Here is a 17,645-nt window from a genome sequence, read left to right as displayed (position 1 = left end):
CGCTGCCAGCGAGTGGCAGAAATGACGCAGTGGGGCTGAGAGAGACCGAGAGGTGGGTCCAGGGACAGAGGCGGGAGGGGCACTGGAGGAGCTTGGGGGGGAAGGGAGCCCAGGGCTGGGATAGCAGGGGGCTGTGGGTCGGACCTGGGTGGGGGGCTGTTGAGCTGGAGTCTGGAACCTCTGGAGAAGTCTGTGCTCTGGGGGAATTCAAGACTCCCCAGGTGGTGGGGGGGGGGGGTCAGCCCCCCCAGCAGGACGGATGGACAGAGAGTTATTACTGGTTTTAGATTTACAGTGCCAGGGGGCCATCGGTACCAAGGAAATAAAACAAGTGGATTCCCCCCCCCCGGCCTCCCCATGGGGTGTAGGCGGGGAGGGTTCCACACAATACACTGGAAGAAGCTTCTATAAATGGGTCGGGGGGGGGGGGGGGGGGGGGGTCCCCCCGAACCAAGGGCCCCTGAGCTTTGCATCCCCAGCCCCACGGGGACGGAAATCCAGGCATGGGGGCTGGTGGGGGTTGATGCTTAGGTGGTGGGCGCTGGAGGGCAGGAGTGTCTCCGTGGTCAGTGTTTGTGCAGCGCCTGGCGCGGGGGGGTCCTCAGTCCTACCCTGATACACCTGATAAGGTCCAGTCACGGGCCGGGGTGAGCGCAATTGGGTCTTGGGCTGGGGCCATAGGGATAACAGGTCAGAGGTGCTGCCCAGGATCCTTGGTCCCGCATCCCCCCCACAAATCTGCTGCTTTCACCACGGGGGGGGGGGGGGGATATACCTTGAGCCAAAGAAGCGTCCAGGTCTGGGATTGGGGCGCTGGCCCCAGGGGGCGGAACTGGCTGGCTCGGGGGGGGGGTCTTTCCCCTCTAGCGGCGCCAGCTCCCCTCCAGCACCAGGGCTTGGGCTGGATCTCAGCCCCGTCCCAGTGATTTACCCCCCTCAAGGGTGGTTTCGTTTTTACTCTGTTGTTTAGTATTTTCTCTCAATTCTTTTAGCAAATTAGTTAAATTTCACCTACATTTTTTAAATTAAAATCTGGGTAACGTTATTTTTGTTACTTCACTTTTTTATTGTAACCCTGTTAAAGAAATTTCCCAGCTCACAATTTATCTTTGTTATTTTTGTTATTTCTTTTCCGTCACATTCTTTCATCCGATTGATTTTACTGAGCAACTGTCGCTTTGTACCCAACACATTGTCACCTGCTTATAAGAATTGGTAACTGATCATTGATAATCTACCATCCAAGATCTGTTGAGAATATATGGCAATAATTAATCGTTAATGTATAATTAGGCTTGACAATTAGAGTTTTATAATTTTTGACATCTCAATTTTTTATTTAAAGCATTTTACAATTTTCTCCTGATTTGAATGGTCGCTGCTGCGGGAGGTTACGGGGCAGTTGCACCAGGGTGGCTCGGACAATAATTATTTGATTTCAAAAAGTGAAAGCTTTCTGCCCGTTAAAACACACCTGGCCGACGTGGACAAAGCAAATACCCTGAACTCCAGCGCCGCTCTGATCCCCAGCAGCGCTGGTCTCACGTCGCCCGTCTGGACATTTCGATGCTCGTCGACAGAAAGATTTTTCCATCCGTTTGCATGGGTGAAATTGACTTGTATCGATGTTTACTGATCAAAACTGACCCCTTCCCAGGGTAGGGGTAACGTGTCACCGTTCATTAAACGTGCAGTCTGGGCTTTACAACAATATTAATAATTAACACAACTAATGAGTCATTTATCAAGTCTCTGGCAAAGTCTTGCAGCCAGGCTGGCGCCAGCCCCCGCAGCAGGAAAATGGGGAACTCAGCAGGATCGTAGCAGCAGAGCAGGAACGGGGCAGAGTACGTAAGGGAAAGTGAGGCGTGAGCTGCGGGAGGAGGCTGGTTCGCACAGAGACAAGTCGGAACTAGGAGTCGGTGATCGGGCCTGCAGCGTGTGCAGCTCCCAGTGCTGGGGACGGAGGACGCGACGGGCAGATCGTGCAGAGAATGGGAATAAACCCATTCAACTGGGGAAGCGAGGCCGAACCATGCTCGGAACGAGCGACTTAGGGGAAGGGTGAAGCTGGCACCAATCCTAGAACCGCGGAGGGGATCCAGCTTGGACGGTTTGGCCAGGGGGGAAGAAGATCAGACGAACAACCAGGAAACGGGGGGTTCACGTTAGACGTGGCGGGTAGAAGCCGGCTTGGAGAGACCCAACGCTAGCTGGGGTTGGGTGAACAGCAACGTCTCTGAGGAACTGCTCCTAGACAGAGGGGAATGGAGACCAGCCAGCCCTGGGGAGACGGGCCTAAGGCGAGGAGAATCGAGCGTTTCTCATCTGTCATAGTGTGGTTGGTGTTTAGTACAGTGTGAGTACAGCGTGAGTACACCGTCACTACGTTACAATGCACTGTCGGGAATTACTAAGGATTAAGCCTGATTTAGTCACGGAATCGGTGACTTCCGGCCACCTCCATGACTTCAGCCTGCCGTGGTCGGAAGCTGCGGGGTCCCCCGGGGACAGGGAGCTGTGGGACCTCCACCGCCTCTGGCAGCCCCTGCAGCTCCTGGCTGCAGCGGGGAAACCCCTGAGCTGCCAGTGGCAGGAATCCCCCACAGCCCCGGTGCAGCTGCCCCGCGTCAGGCGGTGTGAGGCCCCACCGAGCCCCATTTCGTCTGGGATATTGTTAGTGAAAGTCAGGGCCGGGTCACGGCTTTTGTGAATTTTCTTTTTTGCCCGTGACCCGGCCCTGACTTTCACTAACAATATCCGTGACAAAGGCTTTGCCTTACTAATAACGTATCGTTTAGAACAAAGTATTTTAATATATAATGTACAGTCCCTAATTTATAATACTTAATAAATAATGACTAATATCTCATTTATAATATAAAGTGTTATAAATGATAAATAGTAGTTATTGAGATATGATTATTTGTTAATTATAAAAAATGTCTATTGTTTAACATATATAATATACAGATTCTAATTTATAATAAATAATTACTACTAATGTATTTATAATATAAATTATTCAATCTCATTTAAAATAACTTATCTCATAAGTATTACCATATTGTTGGTTAACATAATATTATAAATTAGAGATTGTATAACAATAAACACCCCCCCCCCATTGACACTGGGGCCCTGTCAGCCCGGGCACTGCCCAGACCCCAACCGAGATCGGGGCCCCGTCGTGCTGGGCGCTGCCCAGACCCACAGTGATACCTGGGCCCTGCAGTGAATTGTGGCATTTGACGATTATCGATGGTCTCCCATTTCCACCCCCAGTCCGATGGGGCTGGCGCTCGGGCGTCTCGCTGGTGTCACTTCGCTGTCACGCCCCAGTGACCCAGCCCGGCCTGCATCTCACTGGCAGCGGCTCGAGTTTCGTCCGCTGGGCAGGATTTGGGCCCAACAAGCGGGAATCTGGTCTCGGGGGCCGGATTCAGGCCAAGATCGGGGCGAGCAAAACCGGGCCGGGATTTACACAGGGGAAAGGGCCTGGTGTGAATGAGACGGGGAACGTCCACAGAGCTACGGCCAGTTCCCGCCCGCTGGGGCTCTGGCCCCATTGACACCCTGCCCAATGTACAACCGACCCTTGTGTTGCACTCGGCCATCGTCCCTCTGGGACCAGCCACCAGCCCTCTATACCTCCAGCCATCCCCCCGTACCTCAGCCCCTGTGCTCACCTGTCCCCTGTCCCCTCTGCTCACCTGTCCCCATCTCCCGCTCACCTGTCCCCTGTCCCCTCCACTCACCTGTTTCCCAGCCCCCCGCTCACCCGTCCCCATCTCCTGCTCACCTGTCCCCTGTCCCCTCCACTCACCTGTCCCCATCTCCTGCTCACCTGTCCCCTGTCCCCATCTCCCGCTCACCTGTCCCCTGTCCCCTCCACTCACCTGTCCCCATCTCCTGCTCACCTGTCCCCCCCCGTCCCTGGCCTGCCCCCGACGCTGGTCTCTGCCCTTCTCCAGCTGGTCCCTGGGCCTCGCCTCAGACCCCCCCCCCCCCGGCCCGGGGTGATGGGCGCAGCACAGGCAGCTGCAGGGTGCGGGGCAGTATCAGGACGGTGCATGGGGCCAGAGTCAGTCGGGGACCCGGCTAGAGACCCCCTGGGTGCCTGGGGGAACCCCCAGCCCCACAGAACTCCCATAGATCCAGCCCCACGTACTGACCCCATATACCAGGGGCCCTGATCTCAATCGGGGTCTGGGCAGCGCGACGGGGCCCTGATCTCGGCTGGGGTCTGGGCAGCGCCCGGCGCAACAGGGCCCCAGTCTTGGTCAGTGTCTATGCAGCGCCCGGCGCGACGGGGCCCTGATCTCGGCTGGGGTCTGGGCAGCGCCCAGCGTGGTGGGAGCCTTGATCTCATTCCCTGTCTTGATCAGCACCTTTAGGTGCTATCGTAAAACACTTAATAGCTGCCCCTCCCAATTCAGGACCCCTCCTTCACTCTCCAACAGCCCGGCCTGGCCGATGGAATATTTGCTGCTTCCCTCTGGAGACCTGGTACCTGAATTTTCTCTCTCCCAGAGAGGCCGTGTCAGAGTCTACCCTCACTTGAAACTGGGCGGTTTCAAAGTGAGGACCCGCATGTCTTCCCCCCACCCCAAAATCCTAGGGTAGGTCTCCCCTTCGGCTGCCACCACCCGGTCAATTCCGTGGGCCGGGACACCCCTGTTTCCCCCCTTGGGAAAACAGATCAATTCACAGAGGAGGAACCTCCCCCCTCCTCCCTCTCTCCAGCCTGCTCCGGAGACAGAGGTGCCTGGATTCAAACGCCTTGAATCTCTACACACAGGGAAGCAGCCCACTTCCCCCTCCCCTTCCCCTGAATTTCCCCCAGGGAAGGAATTAACCAAGTCCAAAGAAAAGAAAATAATTTATTAAGAGAACAAAAGAAAATACAGAATCTCTATGAATCCAAGCTGGGCACTCATAGGGTATAACCTTGCTAAGTTCTGGAGAGAATCCTCTCTCTTTCTCAGTACAACCAGTACAAGCAGAATTAAGAATAATCAATAACAAACACACAGAATTGCAAACATAGGATTATTAGATAAGGACACAAAGTATCTTTCTAATACTCACTATCTTGACTAGAAGAAATTAGTTCAGAAAGGAGGAACTTGTAGGGACTTGATTAACTCGTCTGGTCTCTTGAACTCCAAACGGCCAAAGACCAAGACCCCCCCAAACAGAGAGAAAAAGTTTCCTCCTAGGAGTTTTAAAATCTCTTCCCTGATTGGTCCTCCGGTCAGGTGCCCACCAGTACTATGCTTTAACCCTTTACTAACTATTCATGACAGGCCGGAAAAGAAAACTCAGGCAGACAGCAGAAGAGGGAGAGAAACCAGCCCACTGCCCCGAGATGGGAGGTATTAGATGGGCAGCTTTCTCCGTGGGGATCCCAATCTAAAGGGCGCAGGACTGGCAGGCCAAGAGCCCTGGCTGGTTTGGGATGTGCAGTGGGGAGAAGGGAAAATCCCGTATCTGAGGCTTTCAGGGCAGAGCTGGTGCCAGCAGTGGGATAAGATGAGGGGTGTTGATTAGCCCAGCCCTGTCACAAAGCGCTAACGAGCCTTTTGCATTTAATTTCCCCAGGGTTTTCTATTTGTCAGCCAGGGCGTGCAGGCTCCCAGCGCCACAACGTGGCTGAGCCCTGTTTCATAAGAGGGGAGGTTCTCACTTAGACGAGGCCCGTGTGCCCCCTAGGACTCCTGGGTTCTATTTCCAGCATCAGAAGGGGAGGGTGGCCTGTGAGTAGTTGCCAAGGAGTCAGGACATCTGGGTTCCATTCCTGCCTCTGGGACTTGATTCCCTGCCCCCCGCTGGCTCTAACCACTAGACCCTACTACCCTCCGGGTGCCAGCGAGAGAACCCAGGAGTCCTGGCTCCCAGCCCCTCCCATCTCTCTAGTTCCCAATGCCCTCCTGGTGCCAGGAAGAGAACCCAGGTGTCCTGGCTCCCAGCCCCCACTCCTGTCCCAGTGCCAGGGAGAGAACCCAGGTGTCCTGGCTCCCAGCCCCTCCCACCTCTCTAGTTCCCAATGCCCTCCTGGTGCCAGGGAGAGAACCCAGGTGTCCTGGCTCCCAGCCCCTCCCACCCCCCAGGGAACAGGGGGCGGAGGCAGCAGAATCCACCAAGAAGGGAGGGGGAGGAGGGAGGAGCCGTCGCCGGACGCGGCCGAATCAACCTAGCCGCTGGGAGGGGCCAGGAGCAGGGAGCGAGCGCTGGGCTGTACCAAGTGCCCGCACGGGGGCGCGCCAGGACTCCCCTTCTCTCACCAGCTCGGGCTGATATCTATGGCGAAGTGTGAGGGACAAAATTTATCGCGCAAACGCGCTGTGGCTGTTCTTTCTGTGCGTCCTTCCCCCCACCCCCCCGCAGCTCTCAGCAGCAGGCTGTTCCAGGCTGGGTCTCCTCTCCCAAGCACACGGGGTCTCTGGGTTGTTTATTGTAGGGTATGTAGGCACCCTGGTTTGTTTACTGTAGGGTCTCCTGTGAGCACTGGTATGTTTGTTTACTGTAGGGTCTCTCATGTGCACTGGGACTACAGACACTAATGTATTGTTGGCTCTCTCGAGTTCTGGGGCTACGCACACGCGTTTGTTTATTGTAGGGTCTCTCTGGAGATCTTGGACTGCATAGCCTACAGTTATTGCTGTCGGCTTGCTTATGAGCTCTGCATGCCTGTGCGTGCTGTTCATTACAGGGTCTGCCCTGAGTCCTGGCACTATACACGCTGGCTTATTATTGTAGGGTCTCCTTGAGCTCAGTGGCTTTGGTTCTACATTTTATTTTCATTTCTGTAGAAAAAAAATCATTGATGGAGCAGATAAATACAGAAAACATCCTGTGGCAAGGGGAGAAGAGAAGAGTTAACTCCCTGCACCCCTGCTCAAACCCATTTGATCCTGCTCCCCTCCCAGAGCCAGGGAGAGAACCCAGGAGTCCTGCCCCCCGCTCTAACGCATTAGAGCTACCCAGCCACTCAACAAACCACTCAGCTGCTGCTTGAAAAGCAAAAAACCGCAGGATTGGAGACAGGGGAGCAATTAGGTGAAATCCTAGAGATCAGGCTGACTCTGGAGGAGGCGCCTGGCTGGCCAGTGACCAGGGCTTCCTTAGTGAGATGGGGGGACTCCATTGGGGGGAGGGCGTCCCTGAGAGGGCAGGGGGGTGATAATTCTGCCTGCGGCGACTATCACCGCCCAAAACGGCCGAAAGGAGGGCAGAGATCAGCGCTGTTGTAACTACACCGCGAGGGCAAAGGAGGGGGATTGGGAGCCAGGACACCTGGGTTCCCCTTGGGTCTGGGAGGGGAATGAGTCTAGTAGTTAGAGCAGGGGGCTGGGAGCCAGGACTTTTTGGCTCAGTTCCTGTCCCTCCCCCTCTCCATCATGGCACCAGTTGCGGTTGGTAAATCTCTCCCTCCCAGATACAATCACCCCTGACAGCACAGCAGGATTTATCATCTCTTCGCACCCAGCAGCTCCTGCACCCAGCCCTGCACCCAGCCCTGTTATTGTCACGGCACGTTCCCAGCCTGCTCCCGGGGGCACAAAATCATCCCCCCCACACACACACCGAGCCTGCACAGGCCGGGTAACCATGGCGCAGCCAGGATCATGTAATGCCCCCCGGGACTGGCCCCCAGGAACCCACAGGCAATGGGACTGCACAGAATAATTGAATCTCAGGGTGGGAAGGGACCTCAGGAGGGATCTAGTCCAATCCCCTGCTCAGAGCAGGACCAACCCCAACTAAATCATCCCAGCCAGGGCTTTGTCAAGCCTGACCTTAAAAACCTCTAAGGAAGGAGATTCCACCCCCTCCCTAGGTAACCCATTCCAGTGCTTCACCACCCTCCTAGGGAAATGGTGTTTCCTAATGTCCAACCTAAACCTCCCCCTCTGCAACTTGAGACCATTGCTGCTTGTTCTGTCATCTGCCACCACTGAGAACAGTCTAGATCCAGCCTCTTTGGAACCCCCTTTCAGGTAGTTGAAAGCAGCTATCAAATCCCCCCTCATTCTTCTCTTCTGCAGACTAAACAATCCCAGTTCCCTCAGCCTCTCCTCATAAGTCATGTGCTCCAGTATAGCTCATCTCTAGAGAACCCAGGAGTCCTGGCTCCCAGCCCTGCCACACCCCTTTAACTACTGGAGCTCACACCTGGTACTTTGACCGGGGGCGGGCTGGGAGTCCTGACTTGTGCCCTGGGAACGAAGTCCATATGGCAGAGACTATAATCAGTGACGTCACTTCTTCCCACCCACTCCTTCTTTAACCCCTTGTATCCACATCCCGGGCTCTGAGCTGCTCCCTGGGTTTCTAACCCTCTCCCAGCTGGGCTGCCCGGCGGGGCCGCCTGTCCCGAGGAAAGGGCTGGCAGGTGAAGGGTTAATCTCAGCCGCTTCTTTAACAAAGGGCAGAGACCAGCCGGACAAGAATCTTCAAGGAGAGTCAAAGTCCCCTGGTCCTTGTGGACTGCGCCTGCCCTGCTCTAACCACTAGATATCACTCCCCTCCCAGAGCCAGGGAGAGAACCCAGGAGTCCTGGCTCCCAGCCCTCCCCCGCTCTAACCCACCAGCCCCCACTCCCCTCCCAGAGCCAGGGAGAGAACCCAGGTGTCCTGGCTCCAACACCCCCTCCCCCCACCCTCTTTCCAGTAGGCGATGCGGCCTCCCCGCTAGCTGGTATTTGTAGGGTTAATAAGATGAACAAGAAATGAAAGTACCAGCCCAGGAGCTGTCCTGCAGAATGGACCAATCAGGATAAAATGTGTTTGGGGGCTTGCGACCTTCATTTGCATATTTAAAGGGGACTTGATCTGTAGCAGTGGGCCCAGTGTTAGATCCTCTTCCATGTGTTTGCTGATGTCCTTGGAAGACCCTACAATAACAAACCAGTGCAACTAACAGGTTGCAGGGGGTAACTCTTTACTGTGTGGGAGTGTGCGCTTCCAAAGAGGCTGGGCTGTGAGTGCTTGTGTCTTGTTCGCAGTGCACCTGGGCTATGCCAGCGTGCCTGTAGCCCAGAGTGGCTGTGTGTGTGTGTAAGTGTAACCCTGTGTGCATTGTGAGACAGAGAGGGGGACTCCGGGTATGTGTGTAGCCCAGTGTGTGTTGAATTGTATCTCTGTCTCTGTGTGTGTGCATGTGCCAGGGCTGCTGTGTCTATAATTGTATTCCAGGGAATGTGTGTGTCTGTGAGAGGATGTGTGTGTGTATCTGGAACCCTGTGTGTAATTATATCGCTGTGTGTACATGTGTGGCACTCCATATCTCTATGCACGTGTCTCTCTGTGTGGGTGTTACCCTTCCCTAGTGTGTGTATCTGTTTGTGTTACCCTTCTATAGTGTGTGAGTGTATCTGTGTTAATCGTCCCTAGTGTGTATTTGTGTGTATCTGTTTGTGTTACCCTTCCCTAGTGTGTGTGGATCTGTGTTACTCTTCCCCCGTGTGTGTGTGTATTTGTGTGTATCTGTTTGTGTTACCCTTCCCTAGTGTGTGTGTTGTGTCTGTGTGGGTGTTACCCTTCCCTAGTATGTCAGAGGCATCTCCATGTCCCCAGACCCAGCCCCCCCCCCCCCATGTGCAGCTGGCCCTTTAAGGGCTCCAGGCTCCCTGTCCCCGCCCCCTCCTGCCCTCCCCAACCCCTGGCATTTAAAGGGCCCGTCCCCGCAGCGGGCACCAGCGCAGCGCCCGCGGCCCCGGCAATGTGGCTGTCCCGGACCTGCCCTGCGGCGGCCGCTGCCCGGCGGGCGCTGGCCCCGGCCCCGGTCCTCAGACCCTACTGCACCCGCCGCGCCCAGCGCCAGGGGCTGCTCTTCCGGCAGGTGAGCCCGGCCGGGCCTGGGGCTGCGAGCCAGGACGCCTGGGTTCTCTCCCCGCGCTCCTGGGGGAGCGGGACCTGGTGGTTAGAGCAGGGGAGCCCGGACTCCTGGGTCCTATCCCGGCTCTGGGAGGGGAGTGGGGTCTGGTGGTTAGAGCGGGGGAGCTGGGAGCCCGGACTCCTGGGTCCTATCCCGGCTCTGGGAGGGGAGTGGGGTCTGGTGGTTAGAGCGGGGGAGCTGGGAGCCCGGACTCCTGGGTCCTATCCCGGCTCTGGGAGGGGAGTGGGGTCTGGTGGTTAGAGCGGGGGAGCTGGGAGCCCGGACTCCTGGGTCCTATCCCGGGACTGGGAGGGGAGTGGGGTCTGGTGGTTAGAGCAGGGGAGCCGGGACTCCTGGGTCCTGTCCCGGCTCTGGGAGGGGAGTGGGGGCTGGTGGTTAGAGCAGGGGCTGGGAGCCCGGACTCCTGGGTCCTGTCCCGGCTCTGGGAGGGGAGTGGGGGCTGGTGGTTAGAGCGGGGGAGCTGGGAGCCCGGACTCCTGGGTCCTGTCCCGGCTCTGGGAGGGGAGATGGGGCTGGTGGTTAGAGCGGGGGAGCTGGGAGCCCGGACTCCTGGGTCCTGTCCCGGCTCTGGGAGGGGAGTGGGGGCTGGTGGTTAGAGCGGGGGAGCTGGGAGCCAGGACTCCTGGGTCCTCTCCCGGCTCTGGGAGGGGAGTGGGGGCTGGTGGTTAGAGCGGGGGAGCTGGGAGCCAGGACTCCAGGGTTCTCTCCCCACAAGGATGTGCTCTGGCAGTCAGGAAAGCCCCGCCCACCTTATTGCTGATCTGATCTGATCCGCGCTGCTGTAACTTCCCCGCCCTGCCTGCACGACTCCTGGCTTCCTGTCCTGCTCCCAGGGCAGCGGATCTGCTGGTTTCCCCTCCCTCTCCTGGGCAAAGGGCCAGGCAGGCGCGGGCCAGTCACCTGGCGGCCTTGGCATCGAGCCCTCGAACAGCAGCCCCTGGCAGGGAGCCTGGAGCTGGGAATGACGGAGGGGCAGGAGGGAGAGCACCAGAACCATGGGTAGAACCCAGGAGTCCTGGCTCTGTCCCCCCCTGCCAGCGCTCTAACCACTAGACCCCACTCCCCTGGCGGCGCTAACGGCACCTCCCCTCCACAGCTCTTTGAGCCCGTGAGCTGCACCTACACCTACCTGCTGGCGGACCTGAAGACCAAGGAGGCGGTTCTGATCGACCCGGTTCTGGAGACGGCCAAGCGGGACGCGGAGCTGGTGCGGGAGCTGGGCCTCAGCTTACTGTATGCAGGTGAGAGCAGCTCTGGGGGGCCGGATGGGGACTGTCTCGTTGCGGAAGGGAATGGGGTCAGGGCCTGTCCCCTTCAGGGGGTGCTGGCTCAGATCCAGCCCCAGGGCAGGGACCGGCTGGCTCGGCGGGGTGGTGGAGGGGGATGGGTCGGGTTCCCGTCTGTAAATCCCTGGTTCTGCCCCGCGCAGCCAACACCCACTGCCACGCCGACCACATCACGGGCACCGGGCTGCTGAAGAAGATGCTGCCAGGCTGCCGCAGCGTCATCTCCCAGGACAGCGGGGCCTTGGCCGACATCCTCATCCGCGAGGGCCACGGCCTGGAATTCGGGGCCTTCGTAAGTCACCTGGGCACTGGGGCTGGGAGCCCGGACGCCTGGGTTCTCTCCCTGGCTCTGGGAGGGGAGTGGGGTCTAGTGGTTAGAACGGGGGGGGGGGGGGGCTGGGAGCCAGGACTCCTGGGTTCTCTCCCTGGTGCTGGGAAGGCGAGGGTGGGGGGGGTCTAGTGATTAGAGCATGTGTGTGGGGGGAGAGAGGGATTGAGAGCTCAGACTCCTGGGTTCTCTCCCCAGCGCTGGGAGGGGAGTGGGGTCTAGTAGTTAGAACAGGGGGGGGCTGGGAGCCCGGACTCCTGGGTTCTCTCCCCAGCGCTGGGAGGGGAGTTGGGGCTGGTGGTTAGAACGTGGGGGGCTGGGAGCCAGGACTCCTGGGTCCCATGGAGGGTCATGTCGCTGGCTCCCCCCGTCTGCAGGCCCTGGAAGCCCGCTCCACCCCCGGACACACGGACGGCTGCCTGACCTACGTGCTCAGTGACAGGACCATGGCCTTCACCGGGGACGCCCTGCTGATCCGGGGCTGCGGCCGCACGGACTTCCAGCAGGGTGAGGGCGAGCTGGGGGGGGAGGGGTTTCTGGGAGAGGTAGTGAATGGTTACCGTGGGGACAGGAGGGTGCATCTCTTGGATATGATGGTGGCTGCCATGGTGACGGTGACAACCGCTGGGCATGACCTGGAAATGCCATGGTGAGGGGTGTGGGAGGGGGCGTTATCTCTAGGACATTATTGGTAGTTGCCGTGGGGATGGTGGGAGCATCTCTGGGTTCACCTCCTAGTCGCCATAGCCCTGGGGAACATGGCTGCTGGTTGCCAAGGTGATGGCAGTGGGTGCTGGGGCGATGATGGCGGTGCCATGCCAGGGAGCTTTGGCCAGGCAGTGCTGGGGGTGGTGGGGGTGCCCTGCCAGGGGGTTTGACCAGAGGGCGTTGGGGGTGCTGTGCCAGGGGCTTCAGAGAGGGGGCACTGGGGGATGGGCAGAGTACTCTGCTGGGGGGTATGGCACGATGCAGCTGGGGTTCCCATGGGGCACTGGGGGGATGTTGGGGTGCCATGCCAGGGGATTGGCTGTGTCCCCCACCCCATGGTAACCAGGCCCCACTTCTCTCCGCCCCTCAGGCTCCCCGGAGACCCTGTACCGCTCCGTGCACGAGAAAATCTTCACGCTCCCCGGAGACTGTCTGATCTACCCTGCCCACGACTACACGGGTGAGTCCGAGCACGGCACTAGGGGGCGCTGTGCTGCGGGGGGCGGGGCTCAGTAGGGGCAGGCAGGGCTGGCCCCAATGCCCCAGCCCGGCACTAGGGGGCGCTGTGTTCCAGGGAGCCAGGTGGGGGCTCCCCCTGCTGGTGCAGTATCTCACCCGCCCCCTGGCGCCCCCTGCAGGCCAGACGGTGTCCACGGTGGAGGAAGAGAGGACCCTGAACCCCCGACTGACCCAGAGCTGCGAGGCCTTTGTCCAGCTGATGAACAGTTTGAACCTTCCTGAACCCGAACAAATGGGTGAGACTGGGAGCCAGGACACCTGGGTTCTCTCCCGGGGGTGGGAGGGGAGTGGAGGTCTAGTGGTTAGAGCAGAGGGGGGCCGGGTTCTATCCCAGCTGAGGGCCACTGTGGGGTGTGGACAAGGCCACGGCCAGGGCCCCTATCACTGTCTAACATGTCTCTGTCTTTTGTTTTTTTTTTTCCCATCCTCTGCAGATTTTGCCGTCCCAGCAAACCTCAAGTGTGGGATACAGGATGCAGCAACTTAGCCCCGCCCTCTTTCTCCAGTGCCACGCCCTTTGTGTTAAGCCCCACCCACCTCATCATAGGCTGCACCCTCTCATTGACCCTTATGATGATGGAAGGTCCTTTGGCCTGGGGCTGGCTGTCCCTGCCTCTCACTCGGGTCCCCGCCCTTAAGCATAATCTGGGGGCTCCCTCTTTGGGGTCCTGAGTAGGGGGGCACATTCCTTAAGTGGGGAGAGGGTTAGTGATCTTCAACCATGGAAGCTTCCCTTCCCCCGCTGCAATGTCCCCACCAATTCCTCTAACACCTCCAGTTGGGCATTAGGGAGTTTGCACCTTCCTCTGCATTTTCTGTGGGGTGGGGGGGTCCCCCTAGCCTCCATGGGGGAGCAAAGCCCCCCCGTTCCCTGAGCCTGGTGTGCAGAGAGCAGGGAACCCCGGCAGCCGGAGTTGGGGTCTGCAAGAGGCCCCAGGCCCCCATAGTCTCTATTTGAATGACAGGGTGCCCGGGCAGCCCCTGCTCGGTTCTGTGAGGCCCTGCTTCCCACCCACGCTGCAGGGCTCCCTCCACTAGCTGGACTGTCTCTGTCTCTGCTCCGTGGGGTGTCGGCGCCTCCAGGCCGAGAGCTGGGAGTGGGGCTCCCCCACTCTGGGCTGGGAGAGGGGGGGCCCCTGTCTGTGACTGTGGCTCAGTCTTGAAGGGGAGAGGGGGGGTTGGAAATGAACCGCTGCTGAGAGAATAAAGTTGTGTTGGACGCACTGGACTTGCGTTTGCTTCACAAGGCAGGAGGCCGGGTGAGATGGGCCCATAGGGCCACCGTGTTACTGCAGTTCCCCACCAGAGGGCGCTGCTCCCTCACTTTTCCCAGCCTGGTCCCTGGATTTGCCCCCCCCCCATATACCCCAGGGGCCCCAGCCCCCCTCGCCTCCCACCCCAGGAACAGCAGCAGGAGCCTGCATGTGGTCTTGGCAAGAGGGAAGGAGAATCGGCTTCCATCCCTTTCCCCCGCTCCTGAGAGCTGAACTCGCCCCCTGCCCTTCCTCTCGTCATGACGGTTTTTTCCTTTCCAGGGAGGGGTAAGCCCTGGCCACAGCCCCCACATCTTAAAAAAGGGAACCCCCACCCCTTGGTCTGTTCCCACCCACCCTGAGCCCTGCAAACAGGCCCAGCCAGCTGGACACCGCCCCAGAGCCAGGCGCAATGCTGGCAGGGCTCCGTCCCAGCTGGAGTGGGAAAGGTCCTTCTGCCTGGTGAACTCCATGGGGCTGGGATAGAGCCATCCCCAGACACCCCCTCCAAGAAGGGGTGCTGCCCCTTTAAGGCTGCAGCCCTGGCAGAAAGGAATTGTGGGAGCTGTAGTCCCCAGGGTTGATGGGTGTTGTAAGCTGGGCAGTGAGGCATGCTGGGAAGGGACCAGGGCTATATAAGGGCTCCCCTCTCGGCTGCCAAGAGGAGGGTCTGGGCAGATGGGGAGGGGGGGGTTGGACGCCTTAGCCAGCCAGCAGCTGTGAGATGCGCCTGGGCCAATTGTGCACCACTGCACTTGTGCAGAATTTGGGTCCCCCCCCCTGGATTTTTTTTGTTTCCCTGCAGAATACGAGATTCTGCTGGGGCAGGAATGTGAGGGGCCATGTGCACGTCCCTGGGAGCAGCCGGGAGGATGTAAATCACCCCCCCCAACCTCCGTGCAGCCGGGGGCCTGCGCTCCCCACTGGGAGGCAGCCCCCGTGTGCGCCCCTTGTCCATGTCACTGCGCCTGACCCGCCGAGGCGTGGGGCTGGCCCAAGCAGCCGTGGGGAGCCTTGTGCCATTGCAGGAGGGTGGGGGCACCTATTCCCCCCCCCGGAGTTTCACGCTGCGCAGGCAGGTCCCCTTCTCCAGGAGCAGGGTTCTCCGGCTCCCTGGGCTAGGGAAGTGGGGGTGGGCCAGGCAAGGAAGGGGTCAGTTGGGGTGCGAGGGGGAAGCAGAGGGGTTCCCCATGGGTAGAGTGGGGGTTGTTGGAGCCCGGGGGGGCAGTGGGATGGGGAAGGGAGAGATGAGGGCATATGGCTGTGCCCGGGGGGGGGCAGCCGAGGGGGAACGGTCCATGGGACAAGGATCCTGATGAGGGAGAGGAAGCCGAGGAAGGGTCTGCAGGCGAGGAGTAGCTACGTGGGTCTTGGGGTGTATTTGCCCACTGAGAACCAGGGACCCCCCTCATCTCTGCCTGGGAGAGAACTGGGAGAGACCCCACTGCGCTGATGTGTTCTCCTGCCTCCCCCTCCGCCCCCAGGCTCGTGCTTCTGGGTAACCTACACCATGAGCCTGCAGCAAGGCTCCCCGTGGGCGCAGGGGGGTCTGCCCCTCTCTGCTCCTGGAGATCGTCTGTGTCGTTACAGGCAGACTCGCTGACAGGGAGTTTGCAATAAATTACCAAAATAGCTGAAAGTGAGGGGATGACAGGGGATTATTCTGACACAATGCACAGTGGGTTACAATGTTGTGCGCAGAACTTCTGGGGTTTTTTGTGCAGAATTCCGCCCCGAGTAGGGAGCCTGGCACCCTCTCCCCGTGCTGCCCCAGCAGCATTCTCTGTGGTTGCTTCCAGCCCTGGATCTCAAAGCAATTAACACAGGTTAGTTAGTGGACCCTGACAAACCTTTCCATCCCTGGAGAAACTGAGTCAAGTGTCTCAACCCTATTATACAGTGAGGGAAACTGAGGCAGAAAGGGGAAATCTGTGCAGGACAGCTGGGGATAGAACCCAGTAGCCCTGGGTCCTAGAGCCCCCTGCTTGCTCTAACCACTAGACTCCTTTCCCCTCCCAAAACCAGGATAGAATGCAGGAGTCCTGGTTCCCAGCTGCCCCTGCTCTAACCACTAGACCCCACTCCCCTCCCACAGCCAGGGAGAGAACCCAGGAGTCCTGGCTCCCAGCCCCCCCTGCTCTAACCCACCAGCCCCCACTCCCCTCCCAGAGCCGAGGAGAGAACCCAGGAGTCCTGGCTCCCAGCCCCCCCCTGCTCTGACCACTAGACCCCACTCCCCTCCCAGAGCCGGGGAGAGAACCCAGGAGTCCTGGCTCCCAGGCCCCCTTGCTCTAACCACCAGCCCCCACTCCCCTCCCAGAGCCGGGGAGAGAACCCAGGAGTCCTGGCTCCCAGCCCCCCCTGCTCTATCCACCAGCCCCCACTCCCCTCCCACAGCCAGGGAGAGAACCCAGGAGTTCTGGCTCCCAGGCCCCCCCTGCTCTCACCCAATTGACCCATGAAATCCAGGGTGTGGCCAATTCTCCACTTCCCACCCGCCTGCCCCATGTTTATAGCGGGGGTGTGGGGCTGAGGGTATATGATGCCAGCCAAGGAGGGGGGGGGGAAGGTGGCAGAACCTCATATCCCATAGACGGACACTGAGCAGGGGTCAGCGCCACCTACCAAGGAAGGGGACGGGGCTCTTTGGGTGCAGGGTGGCTGACCTAGTGAAATGGGCTTTAAACAACGTTCAGTGCCCAGAGGTGAATCCTCACTACGGAGCCCTGGGCGAAGGGTTGGAATCGGGGGCACACGTGGGCAGAGGAGACACTAGAGGGCAAATCTAGTGAACGTGCAGGATGCCTGTGTGCTAATGCACGGAGTATGGGGAATAAACAGGAAGGGCTGGAGATCCCAGTGAATAACCCCGCTTACGACAGAAGGTGCAGCACGATGACTTGACAGGTTAAGTCCCGTGACTGCAATATCGGTGCAGAAGGGCACAGGTCACTCAGGCAGGCAGGGCTAGCAAAGGTGTCTGCAGCGGCTCTGGGGCTGAGATGGGAATAGGAGACGGACTTTTTGAAAATCTCCGGATAGGGATAAAGGGGGGAAACCAAGGGTGGGGGGGTGCCGTGGTAGGGTCGGCTCCAGACCGGCTAACCAGGAAGAAGAGATGAATGAGGCTTTTCTTAAACAACTCACAAAATCATGCAAAGCCCAGGACGTGGTGGTGCCGGGGGATTTCCACCACCCAGAGATCGGCTGGGAAAATAACACAGCCGGGCCCAGATCTTGGAATACACTGGAGACAGCTTTGGTGAAAGCCGTGAGGCGGGGGGTGGGGGGGCGGTTCTGGATTTGGTTCTGACCCGAAGGGAGGAACTGGTGGAGAACGTGAAGGTGGAAGGCAGCTTGGGCGAAAGGGCTCAGGCAATGAGAGCTCACGCTGCAGAGGAAACAGCCGCGATCAGCCAGCGGATGGGACAGGCCCGTTACTCAGTGAGGAGGGAAAACCAGTAACAGAAAACGAAGCGACGTGTTAAATGCCCTTTTTGTTTCTGTTTTCACCAGCCGACTGCCACGGTGAACGTCAGCAGACATGGGGCAGGAGCTGAGGCTACAATAGGAAAAGAGCGAGTTAAGAATTACTCAGCTAAGCGCCATGTCTCCAAGTCGGCAGGGCCTGACGAAATCCGTCCTCGG

The 17,645-nt window shown here is 58.8% G+C and overlaps 1 protein-coding gene across 2 annotated transcripts; it reads left to right on the top strand.

Moving 5' to 3' along the window:
* The first annotated feature begins 1,672 nt into the window (after positions 1 to 1,672).
* On the top strand, positions 1,673 to 13,967 carry LOC123351619 (persulfide dioxygenase ETHE1, mitochondrial-like). Of its 2 annotated transcripts, none has more exons than XM_044991097.1 (7): positions 1,673 to 2,359; positions 11,000 to 11,144; positions 11,333 to 11,481; positions 11,895 to 12,024; positions 12,596 to 12,685; positions 12,864 to 12,980; positions 13,179 to 13,967. In XM_044991097.1, exons 3-7 carry the CDS (start codon positions 11,386 to 11,388, stop codon positions 13,229 to 13,231), a joined length of 486 nt encoding a protein of 161 aa, XP_044847032.1. In that variant the 5' UTR covers positions 1,673 to 2,359; positions 11,000 to 11,144; positions 11,333 to 11,385; the 3' UTR covers positions 13,232 to 13,967. The 2 variants fall into 2 exon arrangements, with proteins under 2 accessions (XP_044847032.1, XP_044847031.1); XM_044991096.1 differs by lacking the exon at positions 1,673 to 2,359 and adding an exon at positions 9,688 to 9,846.
* Positions 13,968 to 17,645: the final 3,678 nt, after the last annotated feature.

This window comes from Mauremys mutica, chromosome 17, assembly GCF_020497125.1.
Source record: "Mauremys mutica isolate MM-2020 ecotype Southern chromosome 17, ASM2049712v1, whole genome shotgun sequence".
In the NCBI taxonomy this organism is placed as follows: domain Eukaryota; kingdom Metazoa; phylum Chordata; order Testudines; family Geoemydidae; genus Mauremys; species Mauremys mutica.
The sequence above is the reverse complement of the archived record's forward strand: the minus strand, read 5'-3'. Positions and strand labels throughout refer to the sequence as shown.